This window comes from Ranitomeya variabilis, chromosome 3, assembly GCF_051348905.1.
Source record: "Ranitomeya variabilis isolate aRanVar5 chromosome 3, aRanVar5.hap1, whole genome shotgun sequence".
Lineage (NCBI taxonomy): Eukaryota > Metazoa > Chordata > Amphibia > Anura > Dendrobatidae > Ranitomeya > Ranitomeya variabilis.
In genome coordinates, this window is record NC_135234.1 from 476,496,835 (window position 1) to 476,522,634 (window position 25,800).

The 25,800-nt window shown below is 40.9% G+C and overlaps 1 protein-coding gene across 3 annotated transcripts in view; it reads right to left on the minus strand.

Annotated features, from left to right (window-relative positions):
• The window catches only part of DMD (dystrophin), a 3,762,639-nt gene that overhangs the window by 3,625,005 nt on the left and 111,834 nt on the right, over positions 1 to 25,800 (minus strand). The window contains exon 1 of one of the 3 annotated variants that reach the window (XM_077296690.1): positions 7,692 to 7,858. The exons of the other annotated variants lie outside the window; for them this stretch is intronic. Within the exon in view, the coding sequence (XP_077152805.1) occupies positions 7,692 to 7,725 (34 nt within the window). The 5' untranslated portion in view covers positions 7,726 to 7,858. Of the gene's footprint in view, positions 1 to 7,691; positions 7,859 to 25,800 lie in introns of those variants that run through there. 3 annotated transcript variants of the gene reach the window in all.

Consider the following 25,800-nt stretch of genomic DNA (forward strand, 5'->3'; position numbering starts at 1 on the left):
TGGCTTAAGTGATAGCCAAGACCCAGCTGTCACTCCCAGGAGTGGTGCCCTCACCACCCTAGGCTGTTTAACCCATATAGCAATTACTATATTTAAAAGTACCAGAAATATGGACAAATACATCGACCAAATCCCAAAAATTAACGTGGGGAACTTCAAATAACATTACAGGACATGAAAAGAAAGGAGTATAGGAAACTCAAATTGATACAAAAATAGTATAGAGGCCCATTTCACTAAAAATTTCATTCTATTGTGAAAACTAAAAAATAGTTGCTAAAAGACAGTAATTATATTTAAAAGAAATAGTAGTAGGTCAAATGATGGGGATACAAAAATAAGACAATACAGTAGGCATATAAATGTTACAGATAGTGATGGGTGAACGATGTTCAGGATCAGCGGGTACGCCTGAGTTTTTTGCAAAGTTCAATTTCGGGGCCGGAGATGACACGAACTTGCGTCTGAACCCTGAACTCAGACTTTGCATATTTGGTATGGGGCGGGGGGGGGCTGTAAAAAAAGCAGAAAATTAATAATAAACATTATAATTGTACTTACCTGTCCAGCGACGCATCCTCCCGTCCCTCGGTCTCCCAGCCGCATCTGCTTTCGGGGCCGCTCATTAACTGCAAGCAGTATTTACTGCACTCGGCAGTCTTCGGCTTCTTCCGGCAGTGGTCATGCAGTGATGTCACCACACGAACACTGCCAGAAAAAGCCAAAGACTGCCGAGTGCAGTGAATACTGCATGCAGTTAATGAGCGGCCCCGAAAGCAGATGAAGCCAGGAGACAGCGGGACGGGAGGACTTGTCGCTGGACAGGTCAGTATAATTATAATGTTTATTATTAATTTTCTGCTTTTTTTACAGATGAACTAGACCCCAACTGTAACACGGATTTCCCACGGATTTCCCATGGAAACCCATGTTTGGGATCGTGTGACGGAGCACTGTGTTCAGTTCGGTAAGGTCTCAAACTTTACAGTTCTGGTTTCGCCCATCCATAGTTACAGACACTTAGATAGCAAAGGTTTTTTCACAAAATTGTCACAGAAGGCTGGTAGCTAGTGACAATACACAGACAAAAGAATCCATCATCTCAAAGTAGTGATCTACTGTATACTGACCACTAGATTGCACCCAAATGTAAGTAAACTATAATTGCCACTAGATGGCACCAAAAGTAAGTAAAAATTAGATGCATGTAAAGTATAGGGTCCAGTGACACAATCAAACACTGCATATAATGTCTAAGGTCATTTGACACTATAATGTAGGAGATCACATAATATAATGTGTCAATCAAGTGAAATGTCAATCACCTGAAGAAGTCCACGCAAAAAGCTTGTCGGTCCCATTGACACACACACAGGCACGGAGCACTTTATGATTAAACACTTGTCACATTATATATACTGCTAACTCATTCACAAATTATCTATACTATCTGACTTGATTGACACTTGGTATTATGTGATCTCCTTTATTATTGTGTCATATGATCCTATACATCAGGGGTGTTAAACTGCATTCCTCCAGGGCCGCAAACAGGTGATGTTTTCAGGATTTCCTTAGCATTCCACAAAGTGCTGGAATCATTCTGTGCAGGTGATTAAATTATCACCTGTGCAATACAAGGAAATCCTGAAAACATGACCTGTTTGCGGCCCTCGAGGAATGCAGTTTGACACCTCTGCTATACATTATATGCAATATATGATTGTTTCATTGGACCCTATACTTTACATGCATCTAATTTTCACTTACTGTTGGTGCCATCTAGTGGCCATTACAATTTACTTGCATTTGGGTGCAATGTAGTGGCCAGCATAGATTACTATTTTGAGATAATAGATTTTTTTTGTCTAATGTGTATTGTCACTAGTTACCAGCTATCTATGATACTTTTGTGAAAAAATCTTTGCTACCTAAGTGTCTCTTACGTGTATATGCCTAGTGTATTGTCTCATTTTCTGCATTATCATCATTTGATCTGCTACTATCTCTTTTAATGTAATTACTGTCTAATCACAATTACTTTTTGATTTAGTAATTTAAAAGACATAGTGAGGGAGGGGACTACCTCGCCTGTCCAATTGGCACCCCCGTGCCATCATTGCGAGGGCTGAATTGTTGCTATGGCAATCCCAGGTCAAATGACAACTTCTGGGTCTCCCAGCTATACCATTGCTATGCATTATATCTGCGATCAGAGAGAAACAATTTAAAGTCTCATAGAAAATAAAGACCAACAAAACAAAAATATATACACCTGTGGATAAATTCCCAATAGGTTATAATTTCTAAAATGGATTGACTTGAGGGGTGACTATGCTCTTCAAGCATGTAGGTGCTCTGTATACAGAGTTTACAAACTATTCTAAGATAATTTGTTCTCCAAGAGTCAAATAGCGCTCCTTCCATCCAGTGTCTTGTCGTGTTGTTAAGCAGTACTTTAAAGGCACAGAAAGTATAGTGCCACATTCAACAGAATTTTAATGCCATTTTTACCCATTTCTCAGTGTGAAAATGTAAAATCTGGGGCTAAAACGAATATTTGTGCAAAAATGTAATTCGTTTTTCTTCACTGCCCAGTGTTAAAAATTGTTATGAAACACTGGTGCTGTCAATATAATCACTGCATGCTTAGATAAATTAATTGAGAGGTGTAGTTTGTAAAATGGGGTTACGTATTGGAAAATCTGCTGTTCTGACATCTCAGGGGCTCTGCCAATGTGACTTAGCACCCTCAAGCCATTCCAGCAAAGCCTTAACTCCAATATGGCGCTTCTTCCCTTCTGTGCTTTACAATGTTCCTTAAAAGTAGATTTTCACCACATAAGTGGTATTGGTGTACTCAGGAGAAATTGTGTAACAAACTGTACCAGTCATTTTCTCCTTGCTAGCCACTGGGATTCTCCCGCTGCACAGGTTAGATCCCAAGCCTTGTATGCATCAGCGGTCTCTTCAGCTTTAGTTGCTGCAGGTGCTGCTGAGCATAGACATCGCTCAAGGCATCTTGCTCAGGCTCATGCTGTTCATCTGGTTACTACTGGCTCTTCAGCCAGGTCTATGGTAACCAGCGGTAGGAATCAACAAATGGACGCTCTGGAGGCTAAGACCAGAAGTCACCCTACTGAGCATCCTCGCGATGTGGCTGTGTCTCATTTGTGGTCATTCGTCAGCTGCTCTGGTGATGTGGCAGTTCTGGATTGGTCCACGAGGAAGGTCCTGTCCAACTGGACATGAGCTGAACATATAAAATGGTCTCAGAGGTGCACGTGGGTGCGGTAGTATAAATCTTTTTACATGTGGGTATGGGACTTTGCAACAGTGTGGTCATTTCCAGCATGTCATCAGGGTCAGCAGAAAACCGTTAGAATTTCAGTTCTCCGGTCAGGAGTTTGTCTGTATGAATTCAGGGCTGGCGTTTAGCGATTAGAATTCTGGCACCTCAGGAGACTGTGTGACCACTGGCTGCTTATTACCCTGTTAGTGGGTTATATTTCTCTGTGAGGTAAAAAGGGCAGTGTTTAGTACCATACCTGCTCTGTTACTGTGTGCAAGTGTCACAGCTCTATAGCAGAGCATCTGTTTTGTTTCTGCTTAGGTGTTCTTTTCATGTGCTGCTCACTGAGTGGCATTTAACTGTGTGTGTGCAAGCAATCGCTCTCTGTGTGTTCCATCATTGTTCACACTAGCTTCAGTTTAACATCTCTACACGGTGGACCCCGGGTTGCGTTTGAACTTCTCTATTAAATCTATTTAGTGCAATCCGCCAACCCTAATACTCCTATTTTCCTTTTCGAAAATTAAAAATTTGAGACTAAATCATCATTTTTGCAGGAAACATGTATTTTCCATGGCGTCCACAATCTATTTCAGCCAAAATTGCCCTCCAAGAGTGTTCTGGCTTACAAGAACTGGAACCTACAGAGCCTTGCTAGAATCTATTAGAGGTAGACGTGTTTGACTTCTGCTCTGTTTTATTGTTTAAGGGGACTATCAGAGAATTCTGAGTGCTACACATGTTTTTCTCCAGCAGTTTCACAGACAAGGGATGGAGCATCCATTTATGATGGGGCTCCAAAGAACCCTCTTGTTTTTAGTAAAAACACAATTCTCAGGATCTGTAGCAAGTCCTACTGATGGGAATAGCTTTGAATTGTAGGAATGCCCCTATAATTTTAGAACTGGTGTCTTGGAACAATATTTAGATAGCAAAAGGCATACTGGACAAGAAACAAGTTAAGTAAAGTGACTGCATGGACTCCACAGCAATTCTACATATTTGTGATGCCACAGTTATTGGAGATATTTAATAAAGGATTAATTTGCTGCTAATCCAAGACTTTGCAATGAGAACAAAGCATCACGTGTACTGATGTTTACCTTTAATGCTATAACATGAAATAATAAGGGCACATTTTCATAAGAGGGTATAAAAATTATTAGTTATTTCTATTCATATTGGGAATAATCATATGTTGACCCTTCATACACTACACTGCATGTGATAACATGCCCTAACTAAGGTCACCAATGACCTCTTAACCGCCAAGAGCAAGCGACACTACTCTGTCCTCCTCCTCCTCGACCTGTCAGCTGCCTTTGACACAGTGGACCATTGCCTATTATTACAGACCCTCTCATCCCTTGGCATCACAGACTTGGCCCTATCCTGGATCTCATCATACCTAACAGACCGGACATTCAGCGTCTCCCACTCACACACCACCTCCTCACCTCGCCCCCTATCTGTCGGAGTCCCGCAAGGTTCAGTCCTTGGGCCCCTGCTCTTCTCCATTTACACCTTTGGCCTAGGACAGCTCATAGAATCTCATGGCTTTCAGTATCACCTCTATGCTGATGACACACAGATCTACATCTCTGGACCAGATATCACCTCCCTACTAACCAGAATCCCTCAATGTCTGTCCACTATTTCATCCTTCTTCTCCGCTAGATTTCTGAAACTTAACATGGACAAAACAGAATTCATCATCTTTCCCCCATCTGACACAACCCCCCCAACGAACCTAACCATTACAGTAAATGGCTGCCTACTCTTCCCAGTCCCACAAGCTCGCTGCCTCGGGGTAATCCTTGACGCTGATCTCTCCTTCAAACCACATATCCAAGCCCTTTCCACTTCCTGCCGACTTCAACTCAAAAATATTTCACGAATCCGTTCATTTCTCAACCAAGAATCTGCAAAAACCCTATTCCATGCCCTCATCATCTCTCGCCTTGACTACTGCAACCTCCTGCTCTGTGGCCTCCCCTTGAACACTCTCGCACCCCTCCAATCTATTCTAAACTCTGCTGCCCGACTAATCCACCTGTCCTCCCGCTATTCCCCTGCCTCTCCCCTCTGTCAATCCCTCCACTGGCTCCCCATTGCCCAGAGACTCCAGTACAAAAGCCTAACCATGACATAAAAAGCCATCCACAACCTGTCTCCTCCATACATCTGTGACCTCGTCTCCCGGTACTTACCTACACGCAACCTCCGATCCTCACAAGATCTCCTTCTCTACTCCCCTCTTATCTCCTCTTCCCACAATCGCATACAAGATTTCTCTCGCATATCACCCCTACTCTGGAACCCTCTACCACAACACATCAGACTCTCGCCTATCATCGAAATCTTCAAAAAGAACCTGAAGACCCACCTTTTCCGACAAGCCTACAACCTGCAGTAACCATCGATCAACCAAACAGCTGGATGACCAGCTCTATCCTCACCTACTGTATTCTCACTCATCCCTTGTAGATTGTGAGCCTTCGCGGGCAGGGTCGTCACTCCTCCTGTACCAGTTATGACTTGTATTGTTTAAGATTATTGTACTTGTTTTTATTATGTATACCCCTCCTCACATGTAAAGCGCCATGGAATAAATGGCGCTATAACAATAAATAATAATAATAATAATAATAATAATAATAACAAGCTAAATAGGTATAAAATCTGCTGCACAGGTTCAGATTTTCAGCATAGATGTAAATTCAGTTTTCCATAGCTGTGAACTGTGTCAGTCTAAATGTATTATTAAGTAGCTGATGTGTAATTGCTGTCAATATTTTCTGTCACACTGCAACTGTGCTTGTCAGCTGCCTCTCTGGACGCCATGAATAGGCGGCAGACAGCTAATCGCCAGCTGCACAGTCATGTGCTTTCTGCCCTGAAGATGACTTCAAATTGTAATTCAAGATGCCCACAAAGAGAATAAGCAGAATGTTATCCAACTTCTATGTGATACAGATTGCGAACTTTCATTAAAAAAAGAGTTGTGTGTGAAAACCTAGCAGATGTAGAGTGGAGCAATAGCATATAATATACCCCACTGTGTTCCTTTGAAATGCTACAGTCTGCTCCTATTTTTCATATGTGGCATCTGTATTTTAATATACAGAACTGTAATACTTTATTTCCTGCAGAGCCAAGGTTTCTGCATACTGAAATACCAACAGCGAGAGATCGAGAACATAAGGAGGTCCCTCTTGTGTACATAGTCTATTGACTATGGAAATACTTTATAACTTTTGGTTCCGGTGAGAAATCATTTGCAACTTATGAAAATATTTGTAGCTGGTTCATATCAGCAGATCTTATCTATATTTCATTCTTTGGGCATGTGAATCTAAATGTCAAACTACATAAAATGGCAGATGCTCTTGCAATGTTTGCCATATAAATATGCCACATAATAGATTTAATTGATACGTTCAAAAATATAAATTCAGGAGAATTTTTTTCTAATGAATAACTTATTGTTAAAAAAGAGGTTCTACAGCAGCAGAGATGTTTACTATAGAGTATCACTTACTGTAAGTGACAAGTTTTTCGAAAGTTACCTTGGAGTCCCTTGACCTGTCAAAGGCACAGCACATGAATCTACAGTATGGGCTTCTGTGTTGTTCAAAAAATCCTTTGTGATTTCACATATTATTATAATACAGGAAAGGTGAATTATTAAATGTGTAATCATAATATAATAGCGACATGTGTGATTGAAGCTTCGCTATGCTGTGGTTAGAGCCTACTCTTTGGTACATCTACTTTTACCAAGTAAATTAGCAGAAGCATGCTGAAAAATAAATGCTGTACAATTAGGAGTTATTAATTACTACCATTGTTCATATGCATGCAATAGAGATTGTGAAGAAAGCCATAGCCAACTACAACAAATCATTACAAAATCATTAAGAAATAGATGAGCTCCTGCATTAAAATATTATAGTAGTTCTAGCTGTACTACATAAGAAAAACTCAGCTCTCCTACATCCGCACACAGAGTGCATCTATGCCTCAATACACTTTCCATCAGAATCACAAAGCTATTTGTATACCTATTTTAAAGCAATCAACGTATGTATGTATTACTTCAGAATAGAAAAACTTTCACAACTTAGTTGCAACTCGCCAAACAGGTGCATGGAGAACAAAGCACTCACTGTATAACACATTATCTAGTGTGATCATCAACCTTAGAAATATTTACTTAGAATTACATTTACTGTTATTACAGGGACAACAGTTAAGTAAGTGCAGGACTCTGCGGTACTTGGTTACTTCTATTTACTGTGAATATCTTTCACACTCTGTCCAACAGTAAAGCGCATACATATATTATTAATCTGTCCTTTAATTCCATTGTTTACTTGTTTAGTCATTGAATACTTACAGGATTCTTCCTCTTCCGAGCAAGGCGTTTCCATAAAGAGATCTCAAGGGTTAATAATCCTTACAGAAGAAATGCTTGATGGTTCTTAAGTGTTCAATGCCAAATCGTAGTTGAAGTGCAAGAAAAAGTTTTCAAGCGAGTAGAACAATCAAAATAAAATGTTTCCGTCCCTTCTGTTTAATTATGATGACTGAGAAGCTTCAGAAGTCTTCTTCCCTACAGCTGAAGTGATTATTATATCCAGTGAGCTAAGAAAGTAACTGATGCCAGAGTTTTCTAGAGGCCGGTAGATGTTTGACATTCCAGTACTTGCGCACAAGCTGTAAACAAATCAGTTCTTCTACTAGAATGGACTGCTAAGCATACATATATGGTTTTCTTCTTGAGTGGCATTTGTAGTAGGCTTAAATAGTTATTATGAATATTATAATATTTGCTAACAAAACCCAAATTTCCCTTTTCAAGTCTTATTCCCCAGACATACATTTTATTTCTAAATTTATCTTCCTTGTTATTCCTGCTCACCATTACATAAAAAAAAAACCTGTGGATAACAAATATGAGCTGAGAATAAACAAAATTCAGATTGCAGTTCTCATATCATGTAGACACATAAAGAGGATTCGCATAATTGTCCATTAATTATATGCAAAATACTTATATCTTGTTTGAGCTATTATATATGTATGCATTCACTGAGTTCTCTCTTAAAATGGCTATATCAAAATACAAAAAAACAAATTTCTGTGCCCTGTTTCGGTATACAAACATCATAAAGTCTCCTATATAGAATCCCTCTAGCTTTAGGTTCACACAAAATGTATGACAAAAATCTGCTAGAGTTTCATCCAGAAAAATGGGACGATGCCTTTCTAACTTATACTCCTTGTGCAATCCATATCCAAGTGCAATTTTTTTTACAGCAATTATTAATCATTTAGAAAACCATTTACAGTATCCTATGTTACAGAAATGTAATGTATCCTTAAAAATCGGTTGTTATACTGTGTCTATTGATGGAATTAGATTTTTTTCACGCACCCATTTACAAAATAAATTAATACACTCTGCTATTTTTTTTTATATACAGATTTGGTCAGTTAAAAATATTACACATTTGCACTGCCCTGTTGAATAAGATAGGTCCAAGCGCAGTCTGTTTTATTCATGGACAGCACAGAGAATATGGTCAAATGAATGAGTCCTAAGAGATACGACACAGACTTGGCCCACCCACACATGGATCAGCCAAAAAAGCTCTTGGTTGCTACACAGTTTTCAAATAAAAAAAAGCAATAATAAATAATAATATCACCACAATTAACAACTCAAAGTCTTATTTTACAGCTTTAAGATTTCCCAGTAAAAGAGTGTCTTAAAGGGAAATTATTTTTAATAATTAACCCCTTTACCCCGAGGGTGATTTGCATGTTATTGACCAGGCCAATTTTTGCAATTTTGACCACTGTCATTTTATGAGGTTATAACTCTTGAATACTTCAACAGATCATGATTCTGAGACTGGTTTTTTTTGTGACATATCTTACTTTATGATAACAGTAAAATTTCTTCGGTATAACTTACGTTTATTTGTGAAAAAATGGAAATTTGGTGAAAATTTGGAAAATTTCTAAATTTCATGTCCTTAAATCAGAGATATATCACACAAAATAGTTAATAAATAACATTTCCCACTTGCCAACTTTACATCGGAACAATTTTGGAACCAATATTTTTTTTCTTTAGCTGTAGAAGCTGTCAGCTCTGCACTGATAGAGAGACTTGGTGATCATGCATGTTTCCTAGCTCTGGTGACTGGATGTTGTCATGATGACATCCGTTCACTCTGGCAACAATTTAGACCCTGCGTCACGCTGTGGGGTCTCCGATACAAACGCAATCATGTTCAATCCCAGTATTTTGGGGGTTAAAATGTCGGGAGTGGTTTGTAACCGGCATTTAGTGTCGGGTGTCAGCTGTCAGTAAGCCGGGTCGGCATTAGTCTGTAGTGCAGTACCAAAGGAATAATCAAGCACAGATTCAAAAGCAAGCCAAATGGGTCAATAGCAGTCAGGAGCAGATATGCCAAAGACAAGAAACAAAACAGCTGGTCAGAGTCCAAGCCAAGTCAAGTACCAGGGAATTCAAATACAAAAGGGGAACGCAGAGTTGGGACTGGAAGAGGGGAATAAACAGACACGGTACAGTCAGCAAAAGCAGCAGGACAAATCAGGGTATGCAGAGTCAGCTACCCACATTGTAGGCAGAAACTATAACTGACACCACCTGCAGGATGTAGCAGAGCTAAATAGCAAACCTGAACCCAGAATAAGGCAGAGCATAGTTGACCCCTGACATGACCAGACCGGGAAAGAGAGACAGGATACAAAACCCAGCCTGGATCATGACACATGACATGTGGGCGGGCCTTGAGGACTGGAGTTGGAAAAAACTGCTCTAGCAGCATTAACCCCAGTAAGTTTTGATTTCTGCAGTCTAGATGGCATTGTCAATCTCTGACAGAAACATATAAATGGTTGTCATCGGTGTACACAATCCATGAAAGTATTTATTGAATTAACCAAAAGGGTAAGTAATATAATGATAAAAGAAAAAAAACTTCAGATTTGGTGTTATTCATTCATTTTGTATTTAAACATTGTATAAAAGCTATTAATACGGCATATGTACCATAAAATAGCAAAAAAGGAAAGCTTGGAATTCAAAAAGCAAACCCAAGCACAAATCCATCAATGGCAAAAAGTAGCCTGTCTCAGAAAACGTTCCATTTTTTTTACCACAAATATATAAAAACTTTCCCTGTAATCTTGCTAACCTGAAAAGTAATTTTGTCTTATATTTTTACCTCACAATTAAGGTAGTACAATCAAATCACCAAAAGAAATGGCAGAGTTGCATTTTTTCACCATTCACACATTTTTTTCAAGTTTTATAGTACATTATATGATAAAAATTATTTGTCTCAGTCACAGCTACAACTTAGATTGCAATAAACAAGCCCCTATATGGCTACAATGACAGAAAAATAATAATGTTACGGCTCTATGAAGGAGGAGAGGGGAAAAAATTCCTTGTGCCATGAAGAACTTAACTTAACATAAGAAACTACTGTGTGGCCACAGCTTATCTCTCCTTAACCCGTTCATGACCCAGCCTATTTTGACCTTAATGACCTGGCCATTTTTTGCAATTCTGACCAGTGTCCCTTTATGAGGTAATAACTCAGGAACGCTTCAACGGATCCTAGCGATTCTGATATTGTTTTTTCGTGACATATTGGGCTTCATGTTAGTGGTAAATTTAGGTCGATAATTTCTGCGTTTATTTGTGAAAAAACGGAAATTTGGCGAAAATTTTGAAAATTTCTCAATTTTCACATTTTTAATTTTTATTCTGTTAAACCAGAGTTATGTGACACAAAATAGTTAATAAATAACATTTCCCACATGTCTACTTTACATCAGCACAATTTTGGAAACAAATTTTTTTTTGAGGGTTCTATATGGCTGAAAATACCCAAAAGGGACACCATTCTAAAAACTGCACCCCTCAAGGTGCTCAAAACCACATTCAAGAAGTTTATTAACCCTTCAGGTGTTTCACAGCAGCAGAAGCAACATGGAAGGAAAAAATGAACATTTAACTTTTTAGTCACAAAAATGATCTTTTAGCAACATTTTTTTATTTTCCCAAGGGTAAAAGGAGAAACTGGACCATGAAAGTTGTTTTCCAATTTGTCCTGAGTATGCTGATACCTCATATGTGGGGGTAAACCACTGTTTGGGCACACGGCAGGGCTCGGAAGGGAAGGAGCGCCATTTGACTTTTTGAATGAAAAATTGGCTCCAATCTTTAGCGGACACCATGTCGCGTTTGGAGAGCTGCCGTGTGCCTAAACATTGGAGCTCCCCCACAAATGACCCCATTTGAGAAACTAGACACCCCAAGGAACTTACGTAGATGCATAGTGAGCACTTTAAACCCCCAGGTGCTTCACAAATTGATCCGTAAAAATGAAAAAGTACTTTAAAAAAAAAAAAAAATTCTTTAGCCTCAATTTTTTCATTTTCACATGGGAACAGGATAAAATGAACCCTAAAATTTGTTGGGCAATTTCTCTTGAGTACAACGATACCTCACATGTAGGGGTAAACCACTGTTTGGGCACATGGTAAGGCTCGGAAGGGAAGGAGCGCTATTTGACTTTTTGAATGAAAAATTATCTCCAATCATTAGCGGACACCATGTTGCATTTGGAGAGCCCCTGTGTGCCTAAACATTGGAGCTCCCCCACAAGTGATGCCATTTTGGAAACTAGACCCCCCAAGGAACTTATCTAGATGCATAGTGAGTACTTTAAACCCCCAGGTGCTTCACAGAAGTTTATAACGCAGAGCCGTGAAAATAAAAATAATTTTTCTTTCCTCAAAAATGATTTTTTAGCCTGGACTTTTTTATTTTCCCAAGGGTAACAGGAGAAATTGGACCCCAAATGTTGTTGTCCAGTTTCTCCTGAGTACGCTGATACCACATATGTGGGGGTAAACTACTGTTTGGGTGCACGGCAGGGCTTGGAAGGGAAGGCACGCCATTTGGCTTTTTGAATGGAAAATTAGCTCCAATCATTAGCGGACACCATGTCGCGTTTGGAGAGCCCCTGTGTGTCTAAACATTGGAGATCCCCCACAATTGACCCCATTTTGGAAACTAGACCTCACAAGGAACTAATCTAGATGTGTGGTGAGCACTTTAAACCCCCAAGTGCTTCACAGAAGTTTATAACACAGAGTCATGAAAATAAAAAATAATTTTTCTTTTCTCAAAAATGATTTTTTAGCCCGCAATTTTTTTTTCCCAAGGGTAACAGGAGAAATTTGACCCCGAAAGTTGTTGTCCAGTTTCTCCTGAGTACGCTGATACCCCATATGTGGGGTAAACCACTATTTGGGCACATGCCGGGGCTTGGAAATGAAGTAGTGACGTTTTGAAATGCAGACTTTGATGGAATGCTCTGCGGGTGTCACGTTGCGTTTGCAGAGCCCCTGATGTGCCTAAACAGTAGAAACCCCCAAGTGACCCCATTTTGGAAACTAGACCCCCAAAGGAACTTATCTAGATGTGTGGTGAGCACTTTGAACCCCCAAGTGCTTCTCAGAAGTTTATAATGCAGAGCCATGAAAATAATAAATAAGTTTTCTTTCCTCAAAAATAATTTTTAGCCCAAAATTTTTTATTTTCCCAAGGGTAACAGGAGAAATTTGACCCCAAGAGTTGTTGTCCAGTTTCTCCTGAGTACGCTGATACCCCATATGTGGGGGTAAACCACTGTTTGGGCACATGCCGGGGCTCTGAAGTGAAGTAGTGACGTTTTGAAATGCAGACTTTGATGGAATGCTCTGCGGGCATCATGTTGCGTTTGCAGAGCCCCTGATGTGCCTAAACAGTAGAAACCCCCCACATGTGACCCCATTTTGGAAACTAGACCCCCCAATGGAACTTATCTAGATGTGTGGTGAGCACTTTGAACCCCCAAGTGCTTCACAGAAGTTTATAATGCAGAGCCATGAAAATAATAAATAAGTTTTCTTTCCTCAAAAATAATTTTTTAGCCCACAATTTTTTATTTTCCCAAGGGTTACAGGAGAAATTGGATGCCAAAAGTTGTTGACCAGTTTCTCCTGAGTACGCTGGTACCCCATATGTGGAGGTAAACCACTGTTTGGGCACACGTCGGGGCTCAGAAGGGAGAGAGCACCATTTGACTTTTTCAACGCAAGATTGTCTGGAATCAATCGTGGAGCCATGTCGCATTTGGAGACCCCCTGATGTGCCTAAACAGTGGAAACCCCTCAATTCTAACTCCAACACTAACCCTAATACACCCCTAACCCTAATCCCAACCCTAACCACAACCCTAACCCCAACACACCCCTAACCCTAGTCTTAACCCTAATTCCAACCCTAACTCTAATTCCATCCCTAACCCTAAGGCTAAGTGCCCATGTTACAGATTTGTTTGCGCATTTTTCCGCACCGTTTTGAAAAATCTGCAGGTAAAATGCACTGCACTTTACCTGCAGATTTACCAAGGATTTCCAGTGTTTTTGTGTGGATTGTAACCCTAACCCTAATTGCAACCCTAATTCTAACCCTAACCCTAATTCTAACCCTAGCCCTAAGTGCAACCCTAGCCCTAAGTGCAACCCTAGCGCTAAGTGCAACCCTAACCCTAAGTGCAACCCCAACCCTAAGTGCAACCCTATACCTAAGTGCAACCCTAAGTGCAACCCTAAGTGCAACCCTAGCCCTAAGTGCAACCCTAACCCTAAGTGCAACCCTAACCCTACCCCTACCCCTAACCCTACCCCTACCCCTAACCCTAATGGAAAAACAAAGATAAATATATTTTCTGTATTTTATTATTGTCCCTACCTATGGGGGTGATAAAGGGGGGTTTATTTACTATTTTTTTATTTTGATCACTGTGATAGAACCTATCACAGCGATCAAAATGTACAGGGAACGAATCTGCCGGCCGGGCGTACTGCGCATGCGCCAGCCATTTTCCAAGATGGCGGCGCCCATGCGAGAAGACCGAGGACACCAGGAGGGACACGGGACTAGGTAAGTATGGGGGGGTGCGATCGGACAGCGGGGGGGCGAAGGGGAGGACGGGGGTGGGGCAGAGGGGAGAGGAAGGCACTTGGGACAGGACGGAGGGGTACGGAACACTGACGGTGGCTGCAGATCGCCTCTTTCAGTCGGTGGGAGGGCCAGACCGGGGTCTCCAGCCATGGCCGATGCTATTGCAGCATCGACCATGGCTGGATTGTAATATTTCACCAATTTTCATAGGTGAAATATTACAGATTGCTCTGATTGTCTGTTTCACTTTCAACAGCCAATCAGAGCGATCGTAGCCACGGGGGGGCGAAGCCTCCCCCCTGGGCTGTAGTACCACTCCCCCTGTCCCTGTATGTCAGGTGAATTTGGAGTTAACCCTTTCACCCGGCCTGCAGGGACGCGATCCGACCATGACGCATATGCTGCGTTACAAGTTGGATTGGCACAGGTTATCATGACGCATACACTGCGTCAAAGGTCGGGAAAGGGTTAAAACAAAAAGAAAAGTGTGCTTAAATTCCAATTACCAAACCCTTCTTGTCTTGAGGTCTCTTTACTTATCAGAAGGTTGACCCATTGGGTGGTTCAGTCCTCTTTTATCTAATATGCATGGCCGATTTTCAATGGACACACAATTTTTCTCAGAATGTTATTTCACCGCAAAACCATTTAAGGGCAAGTAACTATCATACAAAAATTGTAACCATAATCAAGGTCTTTTCCGATGATGTCTGTCATCTGACAGTTAAAACTATCAATCTTTATTAACTTTCACCACACTAATGATGATCATCTTGTTTGAAATGATCAGTTTTGATCAATTTAAATATAATTTCTATGGACACCTTTTCAGTTCTGTGCTTTGCTACCCAGAAGCAGGAGGGGGGAGAAATGCAAAATGGCAGCAAGATCCGTTTATGTTAAGAAAGCGTCTATATGGAGATGAGCAGATCAGGAAAAATTAAAATCTACTTGTTTATGTGGATTTTTCCATGGAAATCCAGCTTGCAGATAATTTATTCTCAAATTTGATGTCACTTATTATGATCTGGGATCAATAGAGACTCAAGATTATAATAAAAGTAACATGTTAACATTAACATGTTAATGATGTTAACATGTTAACATGTTAATGATGAAAATCCTTATACTCACCTGATCGCTCATCTGTGCGGCTCCTTTGCCCCGCATCGTTACTATGTTTGGTCTTCGATGCAGTTTCTTACCTCTGAAATGCTCTCATGCTATGCCGAGACTATCGGTTCCGATGATGCTATAAGGTTGTGACATCATTATGTCATGATGTGCGCTATGACCTTACACGTGCATGCGCATGCCATCCCAGGCCTCATCAGAGTTGGAAGTCCCAGCAAGTTAGGATAGTGAGGATTTCAGAGTGAGTGGCAGTGATAAGAAGATGCAGCGAAGACCAGTGAGTAGTGAAGGGTCCGGAGATGTGAGACTTGAGAAGAGTATAAGGGTTTTGTTGGTTTTAACCTTTTGTTGGCCCTTTGTGTTTCAGAAAAATGGTGGCCAGTGGCCTCTATTTTGTTTAATCCATGCATAAGTGAATTACATAAAATCCACATTTTGGCATGTGCGGATTTTTTTCAAATTCAAGACTAATTTTATTGCATTTGTATATATTCACTCATATCTTCCTCTATACATTTATTTGTAGTCATTCATGTAGTCTTTTGTGCATATAATTTGTTTTCTTTCATGTAGGATTATATGTACATTGTCATGAGTATTACACATAGGGAGACATATTTGTGTACTGATCCCATAGTCTGTGTAAGTAAAAATAATAAATGAAGTTAATGTGAATTATTTAATTTTCTTTTAATTAAAATTGCACTTCTGACATTGTAGGCAAAATACGAGGCAGAAAACACAACAGTGTTGCACTGTATGACTGAAGCCTAATGTGTAATTAAATTAGTTTGTTGCTATTTTGGATTATGCAGGCAACACTCCAAGAGGAAAGTAGACAATCTCTATGAACCAAAGTTGCACTCTAGTGGACATGTAGAAAATGACTCAGGACACTTACACATATTATGCATTATGAAAAATTAAGCTTAAAATACATTCTATAGTAGGCATATAAACATGACTGAAAGGTGCTGAATTAACATAATTTTTCTTGTATAAAAAGCAAAATACTACTAATTACTATGTATCATTAAGACTTGCATTTAGGATGACGTCAGAATTGTATTGGTACTATTATGAAGTGTGTGCCATCCGTCAACCTAGACTAGTCATTTCCTCCTGTACAAACCCTAAAAAATATTATATAAAGCATAGCCACAAATATAACAGAGAACGATAATAAAACAAATGCACCAAACTTTCATAGCGTCTAATTTGGCCAAGACATGATGTCAAAATAATTTGTAGACATGTTATCATTTGTAGTGATGACAATAATTTAAAGATGCCATTAATAAGGGTTTTTTGAGTACTTTATACTGATAGGGTGTAACATACATAAAAGTTATACAAGGTTACAAGATATGGATCATTGTAATACCGGCTTTACTGAAGTTTATGAACAGATAATAATATTTTTATGGCTTAACCTGGCTTTATTCAATTAAGCCAATATAAAATATTTAGGGCCTGCTTTAAGCCTTTACAATGTTTTCTGTTAAAAAACATGTTTTCTATTATCCGCTAAACCAATGTTTTAAAACATTTATTGTTATATTATTATCAAGAGAAATTTTCTAAATGCATCTTACAAATTTTGGTATTGAATAGAGGTGAATGAATTTGTAGAAGGACAATTGAATTTGCCTCAATTTTTGCAAAAAAATTGGAGGGAATTTTCTTTGAGTAAACTATATAAAAATGACGGCTAGCTGGCCAACATTTTGATGAATATTAAACTAAATACAAGCCTTGCCACTCACCTATTCTGCCAGAGCCATTGCCCACCTTGTGGTCTTTCACTCCATTCAGTCTTTTATTTTCAAGGCCTAGTCAGTGTCTTGGGCTATCCATATAATGACACTGTGCTGAAAACCCCTGAGCAAAGTGAAGATGGCTGAAGGGGATGTTGCATGCAGGAGGAAGGAGGAAAGAAGAGGCTGAATAGAGTTGAGGACCAGAAGGAGGGATGTTTTATTGGTGGGACAGGTCATAGCTAGGTATTTTTTCTTTTAATACACAATACATTTGTTATGCTCTTTGGTCCAGACAATCCCCATAATAAGAAACATTAGACTCACATCAAATACATTTGATTAAAATGTCCCTGACAAATTTGAATTTAATCTCTAGTATTTAGCTTTCATTCCAATTATTTTTTTCTAAATGTAATATACTGTATGAGATGGCTAAGTGTACAAGTGGATTGAATGAGTTTGGAAGATTCATCATGCAGACCAATGAATCAGCTTCAGATTTTCTTAGTTTGTCTCTTTTTCTATTACAAAGTAACTTGTCACAGACCATTTGTTGGTCACATGTTCCAGTAGTAGATTGACATAACCTCAATAAGTAGACAAAAAATCTGATTATATTATGATATATATATATATATATATATATATATATATATATATATATATATTCATATTCCATGTTAGCCTACTGTCAGTGGCTCCGTCGGGACTTAAGTTCAACCCTTAATGACCAGATGTATTTTTGGTTTTGCATTTTCATTTTTTGCTCCCCTTCTTTCGAGAGCCATAACTTTTTAATTTTAGAGTCAGAATAGCCATGTGAGAACTTGTTTCTTGTGGGCCGAGTTGTTCTTTGGAACGCCACATTTGGTTTTACCATGTTGTGTACTCGAAAACAGGAAAAAAATTCCAAGTGCGGTAAAATTGCAAAAAAAGTGCAATCCCACACTTGGTTTTTTTTTTGCCATTATGATTCTAAAGGTCATTTCGAGTTCATAGACACCAAACATGTCTAGGTTCTTTTTTATCTAAGTAGTGAAAAAAAATTCCAAAATTTGCTAAAGAAAAAAAAAATTGCTCTATTTTCCGATACCCATAGTGTCTCCATTTATCGTGATCTTGGGCTAAGTGAGGGCTTAATTTTTGCACACTGAGCCTGACACTTTTAATGATACCATTTCGGTGCAGATACGATCTTTGATCTCCCGTTATTGCATTTTAACTTAATGTTGTGGCGACCTAAAAAACCCAATTCGGTCATTTTCACTTTTTTTCTTGCTATGCTGTTTAATTATCAGGTTAATCCTTTTTTTTATGGATAGATTGGACAATTCTGAATTACGACAATATCAAATATGTGTATGCTTCATTTTATTTTTAATGGGGCAAAAGGGAGTGATTTCAACTTTTATATTTGTTTTTTTTATATTTTTTAAAACTTTCTTTAACATTTGCCATGTTTCAATAGTCTCCATGGGAGATTAGAGACTGCCATAACCCGATCGGCACTGCTACAAACAGGCAATGATAAGATCACCTGTATGTAGTAGAATTGCTCACTTGCTATGAGCACCGAACATCGGGTTGCGCTCATAGCAAGACGGCAGTGAAAACCATAGAGGTCTCCAGATCGCAATTCCATCCGTGGCTTTTCTAAGTACTTGTCAGCTGTTCAAAACAGCTGATATGTACCGGGAAAGATGTGGGCTCACCGCGGGAGCCCACATCAAAGGGAGGGAGTCCGATATCGGCATAAATGTACGCCTGATGTCGGAAAGGGGCTAAAGCCCTGAAAAATGTGATTTGGATGTTTGGGTTGGCAAGAACATTTACTTTAGTGATGCAGATGAATTCACAATGTGCAATGTCAGATATCATTTTAAGCAGCACTCGCCTATTTTTGTTAGGCACTAAAACGTAGTCAGACACATTTTAGTGTACGCCTGAAATAGGCGGATGCTGGCAAAAATAGTATCAGACAGAGCACAATTTGACTGTCTAAATCACTGCATTATTAAAGTCAAATACCTTCTCAGTGCAAATGTCCAAATCCCACTTTCTAGGGCTGTAGGCATAAGCCTCAATGGAGCCACTGATTGTAAACTAAAATGTGAACCTGGCCTTAAGGTACATAGAATATTAGTCTACAAAACAACTGGCTGTAAAAATATATAAAATTGTGTCCTGAGGTGCCAGACTTGCAAATTAGGTTAAACAATAGAATTTAACAGAGTGAGCTTGTTCAAACTGGAAACTGATCTTTTCTAATTGGCTGACACGTATTTTCGACCAACAAGGGCTTAGAAAGATGCAACCTGATGGATCACTTTTTGATGCAACATTTCCTTTTGTGCTTTTCTGAGAGGCTCGAATCTTGAGTAGTGATGGGCAATCACTAAAATGCTTGGGTGCTCATTGCTCAGGTTGAGCAATTTGTAACACTCAGGTACTAGGACAGAACAAAGAGCCCAGTATACATCTATGGGAGACCCGAGCATTTTTACCGCAATCACCCCAGAGGGTCCTTTTAAGGTGTAAAAATGTCTGAAAATTAGGGAAACACTGCTCAAATGACATGGAAACATCATGGCAAATGTCCCTGGAAGCATTTCTGACTCCTAGGTCACAGCTGTAAACAATGTTGTCAGAGTTTCTTGCCTTTTTTACAGGTGCACCAAAAAACATACAAAACCGAAACCAAAATGGATTTTGCTGGGAAATACTGTATGTTAACAAACATCCTTTCCAGGTTAATGACTTGTATATAAGGCAAAATAATTAACTCCAAGCAAAAATGTTCCTCCACCACTTGGGCTATGTTCACACACAGCATTTTTGATGCGTTTTTCAACTTTGGCATTGCTTAGTTTCAACCAATTTACAAATGCATTCACTGGGTAATGTCATTGTAACATTTAACAACATCAGCTTGCCATGTGATATGTGACACATAAGGAGACACATCTTGTTTTATTAATGAAGGAGGGACTCTTAAAGTCACAGAGCCTATTTTTAGAGGGGCATCAGGTGGCATTAATCTTTTTAAAGGGCCATTAAACAGTGGGTCTCTTATACTGTTATTGCCTATGCAGTGAGTGGCTGGGCTGCCAAAAATTAGGACTCACCACAATACCCCTTTCACGAGATGTACAGGAGGACCTCCTGAAAAAATATTGCATTGAATGCAAGGCTTGCCCTGCATCAAAGTTACATGCACCCCAATAACCCTTTCATCAGACGTACTTGAGGGCTTCAGGATAAATTTTTTCCATTTGAAAAAAGTGTGTCTCCCAAACTGTTTGCTTGTGCAGTGAATGCAAGGCCTGCCCTGCACCAATGTTACATGCACTCCAATAATCATTTGAAACCACGTACTGGATGGCCACATGAAACAAAAGTTCCCATTATTTTTTTTTTATTACCATAAATTTTGTCCATGAAATGAATGTCAGGCCTGGCCGCAATTTGCATGCACCAATATCCCTCTTGGAAGAAACGTGGAGGAGGGTCTCATAAATTTTTTTTAACATTACAAAGGACCTATAGTTAATATATATTATAATATATTATAAGTGCATTTCCACATGGGGGGTAAATTTTTTAAAAAAATTTGTTTACGGCCATAATAAACACCCTTTCAAAAAAATAGAGTGGCTGTATCATCACATAATACGTTCACCCTCGTGTTCTAGTTGTGGTGTATGAATAGAAGTGGAGGATGTCCTCCTATGAATGTTTTCCCAATTGAAAGGAGCAGGTCTCCTCTACTTATAATGCCCTTACACTAAGTGTAAGGGCTGACAAACATTTCCCCCTGGGGGGTCTCCTTTTTTAAAAAAAAAAATAATCTTTACCAGTATCATAAACACCCTTGCCAAAAATTAGAGAGACTGTTGCATCACGGAATACATTCACCCTTGTGTTCTAGTGGTGGTGTCTGAATAGACATGGAGGATGTCTCCTATGAATGTGTTCCCAATTTAAAGGAGCAGGTCTCTTATACTTATAATGCCCACACACTAAGTGGCTGACAAACATTTCCCCCAGGGGGTCTCCTTTTTTTAAAAAAAAATTCTTTACGTGCATCATAAACACCCTTGCCAAAAATATTAAAGTGACTGTAGCATCACGGAATACGTTCACCCTCGTGTTCTAGTGGTAGTGTCTGAATAGACATGGAGGATGTCCTACTATGAATGTTTTCCCAATGTAAAAGAGCGGGTCTCCCATACTTGTAATGCTCATACACTAAGTGCATGGGCTGACAAATATTTCCCCATGTGGGTATATTTTTAAAAAAAAAATTACGGGCCTCAAAGACACTCTTGCAAAATTATAGACTGGCTGTAGCATCTGTGAGATAGGCCTTACTGCATGTGTTGGGGGGACACTCGCTTACCAACGGGACTCAGTCACACAGGCACATTTTTCTCACAAAAACCGTCCATTTGGTTTATTATGGCATCATAAACCGGGTCATGAACAGTCCACTACACTTCATGGATCACAATAGGCACCAACAGGTGACATTAAGTTGCGTCTTTAACTTAGATACTTCTTATACGGCTTTAACTCACAGCTCAGACACTAAACCCACCAGCCCTCCTTGACTAGTTCCCGGGGGTGTCCGCATGCCTTATCAATGTCTCTAGTCATATAGCACACACGATATTGATTCATAGTGTCTAAATACGCTGGACCTCACTTTGTCCAGTTACCATGGGAGACCACACAGTTCATTACTTCCCCCCTTCTCAGTGCACACATCACATTTCCCCATACTCTGGGTTACCTTCCAGGAGCTCCTGCTCCACAGACTGACTCCTGTCAGTCCTTTCTATCTCAGGGAAGCTGCCAACCTGGGATCATCATCTCGGACAATGCCTTGCTCACTAGGCCACCTGACAGTCCAGGTCCTCACACGGGCTGTAGCTCCCCCAGTGCAGTGCTGTTGCAGACTCTATCTCCACTCCTTCCCATGTGCTCTTCAGGAATCCTACTCCCAGGACTTCCAACACAGGTTGTGCTATTCAGGAAGCCTACTCCCAGGACTTCCAACACAGGCCACTCAGAGCATTATTCAGAACTTCCATCCCCACCTGGGACCATCCAACACACAAGTCTCTAAGTGTGCTGTTCAAGGATCCGATCCTACCCCCATGATCTCCCAACACATCAGTCTTCAGATCCACGGCCTCACAGTGTGCTATTCAGGGATCCAGTCCACACACAGGACCTCCCAACACACAAGCCATCCAGGATCTCACACTGTCCTTTATAGAGAATATTCAGGTCCATACACATGAACAACTACTGACTGCATTGCAGATCCATACACAGGAAACACTACATACTCCATTGCAGATCCATACACAGGAACCACTGCAGAACATGTGACCCACTCCCTGGTCACATTATGTAGTGGTAACCACTCCCATAGATGGGTGGTGTGTGTGTGGCTAGTTTGACCAGCCCAGCACTCATAACTAGCCCTGTAAGCCTCCCTTCATAATTATGCAAACATTTGTGGGACTACAGGTCCCATAACAACAATATTACTTCAGGCTTACAGCGCAGACTCCCTCTGCGACACATATCGGCCATTTCAATTCTGCCAGTCACTGTTTCACCATCATTATAACCACAGATACGCCTCCATGCCTATCCCGAGGAGCACACACAGTGCCCCCTAGCTGCAGCGGAGGTCACTGCATCACACATCACAGAAAATGTTCACCCTGGCGTTCGAGTGGTGGTGGTTGGTGAGGATAAAGAGGAGGAGGAGGACACCAAATAGACAACATCAGGAAGCGTATACCCATGTGTAGGTGTGAAGCATTGCATGGGAATACACCTCCCAAAAAGACATGGTAGTGGTGGCTATGTTTTGCTGTTATCATTTGGTGATGTAGAGAAGTCTGGCCCAATCCAGCCCTTGTTCATGTTTGTAAGAGTCAGCCTGTCTGCATTTTCAGTTGACAGGTGAATGCGCTTATCTGTTATAATTCCAAAAGCGGTACTAAAAACCTGGAAGGGCAGGCCAGGACCTCCAAGGCATAGAGAGCTAGTTCATGCCAATTGTCCAGCTTGGATGCTCAATAATTAAAAGGCACAGAGGAATCATGGAGGACATTGGTACTGTCAGCAAGGTACTCCCTCACCATCTTTCCAAACATTCCATTCCTTGTGACATTACCCCACGCCTCTGGGTCAGGGCGATGGGAACTTTTGAGAAAACTGTCTCAGAATTTTGCCAGTGTTGCCCTGCCACTGCTGGATTGGAGTTGTGTCTTTCTCACCTGTACTCCTTGGTTGTCCAACGCACTGTGATGTCTGCCGCCAGCGTTTTCAGATGGGACTCTTTTTAATAATTCTGTGACAATGCCACTCTGGTACTGCACCATTTTAGTACACCAGTCTGCCTTTGGAACAAGAGATTAAAAATTCTCCATGCAGCGTGGGTCTAAAAGTGTCACAACCCAGTAATGACTGTCACCCAAAATTTTCACAATACAAGGGTCATGGAAAAGGCAGAGCAATATAAAGTCAGCCATGCATGCCAGACTGGTAACAGGAAAGCCTTACATGTCCTCAACAACAGGACAAGTGACCAAGGTGTCCTCCTCCTCCTCAAACTCCTCCTCCTCCCTGTCCTCAGGCCATCCACTCTGAACAAACGGTATGACAGTTGTGCTTGTAGTACCGTCTATACCACTTGAAAGCAGCTCCTGTTCTTCCTCCTCCTCCTCCTCTTCCTCATTGTCAACCAATCCACATTGGGATGTCATGAGGATGGGCTGTGTGTAATCACCCTGTATGGTTCCTTGCTCCTTGTCCTCGTGCTCCGTCTGCAATGCATCCTCTTTCATTGTAAGCAGACAGCATTTCAGAATGCAGAGAAGTGGGATGGTGATGCTAATTATGTCATCATCGCCGCTCACCATCTTGGTGGACTCCTCAAAGTTTTGGAGGATTTTACAGATGTCTGACATCCATGACCACTCCTGAGGTCTTATGTGTGGAGTCTGAACTGAATAACGATGGCCTTGTTGATGCTGGTATTCATCAACTGCCCTCTTCTGCTCACAAATCCTTTCCAACATATGCAGTGTAGAGTTCCAATGCGTGGGGACATCACACATCAGTCAGTGAGCCCGAAGCTGCAAACGCTGTTGAAGCACACCAAGGGCGGCTGAAGCTGTGGCTGACTTTCTAAAATGGACACACAGTCGATGTACTTTCATATGCAGATCCAGAAGCTCCGGATAGGTTTTGAGAAAATGCTTAACCACGAGGTTAAGCACATGGGCCAGACATGGCACGTGTGTGAGCTCGCCTCGCCTCAGAGCTGCCACCAGGTTCCGGCCATTGTCACACATGACCATGCCTGGCTGTAGGTTCAGCGGTGTCAGCCACAGATCTGACTGCTCTTTCAGCGCTGTCCACAACACTTCAGCATTGTGCGCTTTGTCATCTAAGCAGATTAGCTTCAGCACAGCCTGTTGGCGCTTGGCTGAGGCTATGCTGCAGTGCTTCCAGCTTGTGACTGATGTGATATTTTCAGAGATGGAGGCTGTAGAGAAGGCGGAGGAGGAGGTACAGAAGCTGTAGACTGTGGGGGCAACCCAGATTGACATAGTGCCCATAAATCTTGGGGTTGGGAGAACATACACCATCCCAAGGTCCGACTGGGTCCTGGCTTCTACTACGATAACCCAGTGTGCCATCAGCAAGCCTATCCCTGCCCACAAGCAATTGTCCACATGTCCATGGTTAGGTGGACTTTCCCAGTAACAGCATTGTTGAGGTCATGGCTAATGTTGTGGGACACGTGCTTGTGTAATGCCGGGATGGCACACTGGGAGAAATAGTGGCGGCTGTGGACCGAATATCTAGGGATGGCCGCACCCATCAGGTTGTGGAAAGCTTCCATCTCCATGAGCTTAAAAGGCAACATTTCGAGAGCAAGTAGATGAGAAATGTGTTAATTTTATTGTATGGCCTGTGGGGCATTGGAGGCATACTTCCGCTTGCATTCCAATGACTGTGGTATGGACAACTGAAGGCTGAGCTGGGACAAGGACGTGGACATGCTCGATGATGGTGCTAGTTGAGTCTGGGTAATGGCAGGAGGCATCTTCACATGCACCATGGACAGGGGATTGGCTTTCACGCACAATAGTGGAAGAAGGAGTGGTGTTACCAACAGCCACTATTCCTATTTCCTTTGGTTAGGCACACGTCGGGTGCTTTGCTGCCATGTGCCTGATCATGCTGGTGGTGGTCAGGCTGGTAGTTTTGCTACCCCTGCTGATGCGGGCATGGCCGGTGTTGAAAATTTGCAAATGGCCTGTTTGGGGTTATCCGCACAGTCTTTAAAAAACAACCATACTTGTGACCTTACAGTTGGACTGGTAACTCCCATCATGTTGGTGTTGCATGGAATGATTGCCCGCCTTCTGTCTGCAGACACCACACTGCGTCTTCCTGCCTGTTGGGGTGCTACGCCTTCATCCCCCTAGGTGCTGCTGTCCTCACTATGCATGTCC